The 9684-nt window shown below is 46.1% G+C and overlaps 1 protein-coding gene across 2 annotated transcripts in view; it reads left to right on the forward strand.

Annotated features, from left to right (window-relative positions):
* Nucleotides 1-9684, forward strand: part of UROC1 (urocanate hydratase 1) — a 62053-nt gene that overhangs the window by 30364 nt on the left and 22005 nt on the right. For both annotated transcript variants that reach the window (XM_019536812.1, XM_019536813.1), the window contains exons 12-15: nt 1377-1474; nt 4046-4118; nt 5303-5424; nt 9343-9413. In XM_019536812.1, the coding sequence (XP_019392357.1) occupies nt 1377-1474; nt 4046-4118; nt 5303-5424; nt 9343-9413 (364 nt within the window). The remainder of the gene's footprint in view (nt 1-1376; nt 1475-4045; nt 4119-5302; nt 5425-9342; nt 9414-9684) is intronic.

The following is a 9684-nucleotide window of genomic DNA, read 5'->3' on the forward strand; positions in this document are numbered from 1 at the left end:
TGCCTATGGTGGGCCAGTAGGGGCCAAGCTGCCCACCTCACTGCGCCCAACCAAAACCAAGTTTTGGATGCTTCCCCAGGGGCTCCAACTCCTGGCTAACCCCCTTCCTGGAGCACACCCACAAGCCTAGGGTAACCGTTGCCACCACCCAAGCTCCAGTCTCTGTTAGGGCTCTGTGCCACTTGGGGTACACAGGCCCTGAAGACCTAGGGGTTGCTTAGCCCCAGCAGGATATATTTGGGTGCTTCTTATAGCCTGAAGCATAGAAGGTGGACTCCCTTAGTCAGCCGAGCAAAGGGAGCAAAAAGGCTTGCCCAATCCCTCTCAAACATTTACAGCCAGGCTTGCTATAATAGATAGTTTTATTCCTTGGAGAGGGAAGGCACAGGGAAGGAATAAAAACTAAAAAGACTTCTGAAAGAAAACAGCCTTGAGCAAAACAGTGTAAGTGGCTTGTTGGTCCTTGTTGTATGTGTCTAGAACACTTGTATTTATGTTACCGGCTACAATAAAGATATGTTATTCGCAGCAATGTCCAGAAGAGGCTGGAGGCACATAGCTTGATTCTCTGAGTCCAGAAGATGTCTGCCCCCCCAACACAGAGGGACCCTCTTAAATAGCCCTACTGACCTCATCACCTGGACCCAGTCAGAGACAGGGGTTATTTGATGTTGACCAATCAATTTGAAAAGCATCAGTGTTATCTATTGGAGTGACGTTAGCTAAAGCCTAGCCCCCATGTCATGTGGCCAGAACTGAGAACAATGGAGACGTTCGATCCTCCCCCTCCTACCTGAGATAGGTCATGGAGGCCTTGACAACCAGGTTGCCAGACATGTGAAAAGACAAAGGAAGAGAAAAAAAAAAGAAATCTAAGTGAGGGAGCAAAGCCACAGGCCCTACAAGTTTTTTTGTCATGTTGCCATGGCCATATTTTTAATGAGCTGCAATACCCACCGTTTCCTTCTCTGAATTCACCTCTGTAGTTTCAGTTAGTTATGGTGCTATTCTTTACATCCTCTCCTAAGCCAGAGAGCAATGTTGATATTTGATGTTAAATCACTGTCCTGCTCCAAAACAGAGCTGGCTACATTTTTAGGGAGAGGAATTTACCCCTGTAGATTACTTATCCTAGCTCAGAACAATGCCCTGAAGTTTGCTCCATGTCTATAATCTGCTGTGAGAACCTGGGAAAACATGAGCTACAAAGATGGAAAGATGTTTTGTGAAGGCTGGTGGATTTAGACAATGGGTTGAAATCCAGCTGTTCCTCCCCACCCATTTCAGAGCCCAAATCCCTGTGTTTGCATGGCATTGTCATGCCATTAACCCATTATGTACGTTTCAAAGCTATTTTTTTCATTTTTTATTTTCAGTTTGAGGAGACAAGTAGCTGCTATAAACAAACTGTCTGATAAGGGCATGTTTTTTTGGGACTATGGCAATGCCTTCCTCTTGGAAGCTCAGAGAGCTGGTGAGTAGATAGATGCTGGCTTTCCTAGATTAAACTGTGTCAAGTTCTCTCTTCTCCTGTGAGTGAAGCATATTAGACATGGGCTAAATGCCACTTTGCACTTAGTTGTGTGCATAGCACAAACAGTAAACACCAGTGGCCAAGCTTTCCACAGAGAACGCAGCTTTCTGCTGGCACAACTTGTACCAGCAACTGAACTGGAATTCAATCTGGATACCTTCACCTTTTGTTCTGCAAAATAAAGTCCTGATCTTGTAGCTTCCTCTGTGCATGGGGATCCCTTTAGTTCATAAAACTGTGTGTGGGCACAGGGGGGCCTGCAGAAAGATGTTTGCAGAATCGGGGCCGAGGAACAAGCATGCAAGGCAGCTCTGGGTTACAGAACAAATTGTAGGTATGTGGCCAGCCCACCTTTTCCTCCCTGCTGAGGGCAGGGACAGCTTCTGGCCTCATGATAATGAACTAGGAGAGCTGGATGGTGGCTTAAAGCCATCCTTACCCTCCTGTTCCTGGGGCTGAAGTTTGCTGTGCAGCACAATCTGGGTTTTGGATCATGTTTAGGACTTCCTTGTGTGGCTGGGAAAAGGCAGGATTGTTTTCTTTTACCAGCTGACATTTTAGATCTACAGAACAGAATGATCAAAAAAGCAGCTTACAAGAAGGAGCGGAGGTTGGCTTGAGATGGCTTCTCCCAGTGACCACCCCTGTTGTCTGCTGTGACTTTGTTTGGCTGAATTCAGCTGTTGCTGCCATGCTTTTGTTCCTAATTTTCATTCTTCTGACAAGAGTGATTTTAAAAAAATAAAAGCAATGGTAAAAGCCCTCAGTGTTACATTTAAGGTTTCCCAGCATTTCTCAGGAGGGGAAGATGGTTCTGGCAGTGTGTCAGTTCGGTCCCTTAGTGCAGTGATTCTCAACCAAAATACCAGGGCTGTGCAAAGCTTTGGGTGCTGATTCAATTCAGAGGAGATGCGGCCCAATTTGGTGGCTGAATCTCTGAATCTGAATCAAATCCGGGGACCAGTTAGAAGGTATGAATCGATTTGAAGCTCTCCGAACAGATTCGGGAAAGTTTCGGAGAGCTTCGGTGATTCAGGCAGTCCCCGCCCGCTGCAGCAGGGAACTGGACCCGGCTCTGAGCTGGTAAGTAGGGGCTGGGGGATGGGAGGGCTGGAGGAGGAGGGAGCATGGGGGAACCCCTGCCAAACCCCAACCCCTGCCTGCTCTCCCAGCACCTCCCCCCTCCATGGCTGCGCTGCCCACCCCAGCTCCTGGTGCTTTAAAAAAAGCCCCCACTCACCAGCTGCTGCCAGGGGGGAGGGGGTTGATCTCCACTGCCCCCTACTGCCCCATTCTGCATGGGAGGCTCTGCCGTGGCTCCCCCCGACTCCCGCCCACTGTCCGAGCCTCACCATGGCTGCCTTGCCCGCCCTAGCTCCCAGTCCTTTAAAAAAACAACAACAAAAACCCTGCACTCACCGGCTGCTGCAGCGGCCTTGGGGCTGCTGGGGGCATGTGGCAGAGCCCCCCATGCATCACAGGGTAGCAGGGGGCAGCGGGGATCGCCCCCCCCACCTGGCAGAAGCCAGTGAGTTCAGAGTTTTTTGTTGTTGTTTTTTTTTTTAAAGGGCTGGGAGCTGGGGCAAGAGGGGCAGCCATGGGGGGGGATGATGGGGGGTGTTCAGGGGGCTTGTGACAGAGTTCCCCATGCAGCGTTGGGCAGCGGGGGGCTGCAGGGATCACCCCCCTGTCACTTGGTAGCACCTGGTGAGTGCCGGCTTTTTTTTCCCAACGTGCCAGGAGCTGGGGGCAGCCATTGAGAGCAGGAGGGGGATGGGGCCTATGTGATTCAGAGATTTGGCTGATTTGGCAGCAGCCAAATCTCCGAATCAGATTTGGCTGAATCAATTTGGGACAGCGATTCGAATCACCGAAAGGAAAGAGCTGGTGTTTTCCAAGGGGTGCACTGAGTCTACAAAAGGTTGAGCAACATAGCTGTAGGCTGTGATCAGCCTGTACTGTTCGCTTTGTGGTAAATACCATAGCAAAGGAGAAGAGGAGAGAGCCTCTAGAGGTTTGATCTCTCTCTCAGGTGATTCAGTTTGGTGGACTTTGAGAGAGTTTCAGGTCTCCATGGGACACCCTGATGGACCTTTCACTAGCCCTAGGAGGCTTATAGAATATTATATGGGAGGCAGTGGCCATCCATACAGAAGCCTTGTGCCTCTCTACTGTTTTTGGAGAGGCCAGTCCTGCTCTCTGACAAAGTAGGGAAGGATGGTCTTGATCATAACTCTGTAGTATAGCCCTGCGGGTGCAGCTGGCCCCATTCTCTGTCATTATTTGACCACCTGCTGCCCTCCCGTGGTCCGCCTAGTCCCTGCTCCTCTCTCTAAGTGGCATACTGTGAGAAGGAACATGGAGAAGGAAGGGGCTGTCAAGTAGATGTCTGTGTGGCAGGCATTGATCTGGGCAGGGAAGAACCTCTTTGCATATGAGCTAAGGGCATAGTCTAGCCTTGAACTTATAGCTTTTCTCCTCAAATAATCTGCATTTCAATTTCTTTTGCAGGTGCTGATGTTGAGAAAGGAGGAGCCAATAAAACTGAATTCCGATACCCTTCCTACGTTCAGCACATCATGGGGTAAGTTGGAGAGAGCGGGGCACTTGGAGCTAGAATCTCTTTTTGTGTACTATAGATTCAGACCCATAAACTGGGTTGCTTCAAAGAAGGATCAGAAAATAAATGAGTTAGGAGAGTCCACTTTTCTGGGGAAATTCCTGCATAATCCCATAGACAAGTAAAAGGCAATGGTGTGGAAGCTAGGATTTACACAGGATTTCTAGGACCATCAGGTCCCAGTTCTACCCTTGGGTATACTATCATTGCCCGGGCATGGATTGAACATGTATATGCACCTAGTGTAGTTAAGAAGGTGTCCGGGGGCTGGAACAATGCAAAACAACCAGACAGGGCTGAAGAACTGGCCTGTTGGCTCTAAATTTAGTGGTGTTATTCCTCATGTATATCAGTGTAGGAGAGATCAAAATCAGACCCAAAAGTACATCTGCCCTGATGAATACAAGCAGGACTTGGCTCCCAAAGAGTTTGGTAATTCTGGAAAGTCTGTGTGTATGGAAAGCAGAGCTGACACTGCAGCAATTTGCAGACAGATTGGCCAAGTGCCGCTACTTTGTAGGGAGACTCATTCTGTCGTGCCTCAGTAGAAGACAAAGGAGCTGCATTCTCCGGCCCTGTGAGTGCATAGTAGGTTAAAGGATTACTAAAAGGGAATCCTCTATTCACTTACTTTGCATATATACCCACCTTGCCCTCCTTTTCCTTGTCCACAGATGTGAGAGAAGGGCTGAAACAGGCCCTCGGTCTGTAAAAGCAGGTTCCTTTGGGAACAGTAAAAAATGAGGCTCCACTGACAGTGGTGTAAATCAGGCATAATTTCATTCATGCCCATTGAGTTACTTTGCTGCAAGGAAGAGGGGAATCGGGCACCTGTGGCCTTGTTGTGTGAAAGCCAGCGCGAGCCATCTGGGATTAGTTTGTACATTAGCTTGTTTGACTAAATGGCCTTGTTTTTTCTTTCAAAGGCTGCAGGTGTGGTAGTGATTTCACGCACCCCGGCTGACGTCTTCACGAGGCAGCATTGTTTAAATTCTGAAATACTGATCCCAAGTCCTTTCTGTTTAGATTAGTTCAAAATGTTTGGAATTCTTCCGTCTTCAGTTAATGAAAGAAAAGCATTGCTCACAGCCAGGATAAATAGGGCAAGAATTTCAGCCATCCCTTAATGAAGTATGTTTTCTTCCCAGAGACATTTTTTCCCTGGGATTTGGGCCATTCCGCTGGGTGTGTACCTCAGGTGACCCACAGGATCTCTCTACCACTGACTTAATCGCCGCATCTGTGCTGGAAGATGCTATACATCAGGGAGGTAGGATGTCATCCCATTTGCCATCATGAAAGGTGCAGGCTTTGTGAAGGACAGTGCAGAAAAACTGGCACCTAGGCAAATTATCATGTCTTTTGGGTGAGACCTTAAAGCCAAGCTCCTGTCTTCTCCATATGGGCATTAGAAATCCCCTTCTACACACCAGACAAGGAGCACAACCACTATTTATGGCTCAAGGGCACCTTTTAAGGCTGCTGTTAGATGCCTAAATTACAGCGGTGACTAAGAGTGCTTCTTCCATCTGAAGTCAGTATAAATCTTTGTGGACCTGCCCAGCCTTTGTCTTTTCACAGCTGTGCTTTGCAAAGGAGGTAAGTATAATTGTCCCAGTTTTGCTGATGGGGAAACTGAGGCACAGAGCAATGAAATTATTTGCTCAAAGTCACTTAGCGGACCAATAACAGACTAAGCAAACCCAGGTTCCTCTGGCCAGTGCTCAGTCTAATAATTGTGTAATGCACTGCAATGCTGGTGCAGTGACTCACTTTGCTTGTTAGGAAGGGTCTCCAAGCTTTGGAAGGTGCAGTGGCTGCCTGTGGAAATCAGGGTATTGGCTATAAAGCACAAACTAGCCTAGTTGCACTTGCTTCAGAGACTATTGCTCAGCTCCTGGCTGAGGTGACAGCTGACATCAGCTGTGCTCAAACTGAGAGCTCCCTCCATTTAATCAAGAAGGTTGCTCCTTCTGGGGCGTTCTCCATAGACGCCCATCAGCTGTGCAGTTCCCCTGCCCCTTCTTGGTCTGCTTGGTCCCAGACTTTCTAAACCCCTGGGAAGACTCCAGCATCCATGTTTCTCCCATAGGAGAAATTTGGAGGGGGGCTGTGAACTGGACCACAGTAAGGAGGGGAAGACTAGTGCTTTGGGCTGGAGGGTGAGTGCACTGTGTGGAACATGAATTATATAGTGTGTGATGCAATTAATGTCACGGAGCCCAGAGCTCTGGGGCATGGGCATGTTTTGCCCTTTCAAACTGAAGTAAAGAGATTTTGGTGGTGGGAAGTACCTCTTTATTACCAGATAGGGAATGAGGCCCGTTGACACTTGTGGAAGTGCAGAGTCGGCAACTGAAGCTTCAGCAAGCTTCAGCATCCCCTGCTCTCCTGTTTCCACACTACCCACCTTACTGCACCTAGTGGTCAGCTAAGTGCTGATTTGTCTTTGTCATTATAAAAATGGCCCCAATGCCTAAGTGCTGCCCACACCATTCTTCTGATACTGAATTCAGAATCCTGCTTTCAGCTTTGCTTTGCTTAAAGGCAAGCTGTTATCACTGAACAATGCCAAGACTAGCATCCAGGCAGCAACTCATTCAAAAACTCAACATATATTTTATAGGCCTTAGACTGTTGGAGGGAAAAAGGGAACTTTTGTGCTTTGTGCTTGCAAACCACCAATGAAACATAATCAGAAAATGGATAATTAGAAAACTCTTCTTACTTGGTTACCTTTCTAGAGCAGGGTTTCTGGGCAAGGATCTACAAACTTTCTACCATTTTTATTTCAGGTGTGTTTAAACATAGCATAAGCACCCTAGATAGAGGAACAGAACAATTACTATCTCCCCTAAACACCCCCTCCCCCCATGTTATAGCCCTATCCGGCCTTTGTAGGCATGAATGACTGATTAGGGCATGTTTTGTATGATGCCAAGCGCTCTCAACACACTTTGACTTCAGTAGGAGTTGAGAGGACTCAGAACCTTGGAGAAGCAGGGTAAAGGTGGGCTGTTTTCAGTATTTTGTAGTGCAGTGATTCAGAAGCTCTAATTATTTTTAATGGTTACATTTTTTTAAAATGTGACCTATCATATTTGTTAAAATAGAGTGATGTCTGGCACTGTATTTTGTACATGGCCTGCATAAATACACAACTACTTATTTGGCGCACTTTGGCATATGATCCATTCTTTTTTTTTTCTATTCAAGAATGAGCTGACATGTAGCATTTGAATGTTCCTTGTTGCATGTATGTAAAATGTACAGGCTATTTATCTTAAGGCCGGGAGAGGTCTGGGGAAAGCACATCTCTTAGGGAACCAAGGCACTGGACATGTAAATTTTTGCATTTGTATGTGGTTATTTTAAAAGTCAGCAGATTTGAGTGGAGTGGGTTTAGGGGCAGCTCTATTATTGGATTTGCTGTTGTGCTTGGCAGAGCAATGGGCAGGGGAATTCAAAGAGAAATGAAAATTGAACTTGGAGGAAAAAGGCATCTAATCAACACAGCCTCTCATGGTTTCATATTCTTGTTATTCCACTTGCTGTTTAGCCAGAGTCACTGGATTCATACTTGACCTGCATCCTTGGATTTGGACATCCCTGCACTTTGAGGGTATTCAAAAGCTGAAGCCCAATTTGACCTCTACAAATGGACTCTGACATTGCCATAGTTGAAGTATACTCCAGAGCCAGAACTTTGGGGTGTTCCCAATCCTGAGTAGGACTTCCAGGCTGGGCGTATTTCCAATTTTAACTATTTCTTCCCTTTCTGTGAGGATGGGCTTGCTGCTTAAACCCCACCAAACTTACAACTAAGAGGGAGAGAGTTTTAAAATCTTCTAAAGACTTTGCTTCACGTTGTTCCACTTACATTCTTGAACTGTTCAGTGCTTGAGATATGCACTGAGAATGCCAGCTTCTTTGGATCAGGGCCGTAGTGGGAGTAAGGAAGCATTAACGAGTTTAGATGAGGAATGTGCTCACCCACCTAGTGACAGTTAGTTTGGTAGGCTTGGGCAGAAAAAAATAATCTCTCAACAAGAGAGGGAGTCAGCTTCCTTGCTCATGGGGATTACTTTTGTGTGCTCACAATGTGCATTAGTATCTTTTAAAGCCCAAATAAAGATGAGATTTGTCAATCCAGGAGCAAGACAGTAGCTTGTCTGATGCTAAACTTTAACATATCCCCACAAGCAACAGTTTAGAGGCAGCAACAGGTTAGAGAGACACATGGAGTTGAGCCAAGGCTGAGTAGCAGTTCTTTTAGCTGGAGCTTTTGATTCAAGGAGATCAGACTAAATGAGCAGGGAGGATCCCGCATCTCCCCAGCATGAAATCAACTTTGGAAACACCGGATTTAGGACAGGGATCCTGATCACACAGTGAGTTGTTTGGTGCAGTGGGGTCTGTTCAGTTGCCATATGTTCCTACAGCCTTGTTGAATAATGGATTTTTTTAATTTGGCATTTTCTATGGAAAAATCCTTTAGGATTAATTGGAGAATGTGCTTTTTTCAATGAGTTTATAAACCCTTGAACATAATAGAAAATGTTCTTCTATATGATCCTTTTAAATAAGTAAAAAAAAATCTCATTCTCCATGAAATTCTCTAGCATAACTTCTAGAAACCTCTATAAAATGTCTATAGCACCCTACAGGTTCCATACCTATTAACTTCTATAAGATGTTTCCACGAGGGTTTTCAAATGCCATACATCCCTCCTAGGAATGGAGAGTGAAAGCAGATGTTTCAGCCTTTACTCTGTGTGATTATAAGAGCTGACATATTAATCCCCACCGCACAATTTAGATGCTCTCATAGCCAACCCATAAAGCACTGAAACTTCCTCAGAGATCATAAAAACCATCTTGCTGCTGTCTGACTACTCATGTGAGCCCAAGTATTGTATCCTTCCTTTGCAAGAAAGAACATTTTTTACATTTCTTTTTAGCAGTATATTTAGTCCTTCTCTCTGTTCAGTGGAATATAGGTCTGGAAATGTTTGAGAACCATAAAGTTGTATGTTTTAGACAGTCTAGGCATTCAGCAAGTATGCAAATAATTGAAATGTAATGAAGGGATGGAAGGAACGATGTATCTGTAGGAACACCTAAATGGAAAGTGCAAACAAAAACAGGCCGTCATTTTCTAAACCCTTTTATTTTTTTTTTCTTACAGTGAGCACATCTGTAAAGCAGCAGTATCATGACAATATCCGCTGGATTCAGGAAGCTGGGAGGCACAGCTTGGTAAATGCACAGCCTCCTTCTTCACTCATGACCTTACACCTTCTGCTCTGTCATTCAGAAGGTTTCATAGTTTCATAGTTAGTAGGGTCGGAAGGCACCTGAGCAGATCATCAAGTCCGACCCCCTGCCATGGCAGGAAAGAGTATGGGGTCAAATGAACCCAGCAAGGTGATTGTCTAGCTTTGTCTTAAAGACCCCCAGGGCAGGAGCCAGCACCACTTCCCTTGGAAGTTGGTTCCAGATCCTAGCCGCCCTGACCATGAAGTAGCAC

This window comes from Crocodylus porosus, unplaced genomic scaffold (assembly GCF_001723895.1).
Source record: "Crocodylus porosus isolate Cpor-Errol unplaced genomic scaffold, CroPor_comp1, whole genome shotgun sequence".
Classification (NCBI taxonomy): Eukaryota; Metazoa; Chordata; order Crocodylia; family Crocodylidae; genus Crocodylus; species Crocodylus porosus.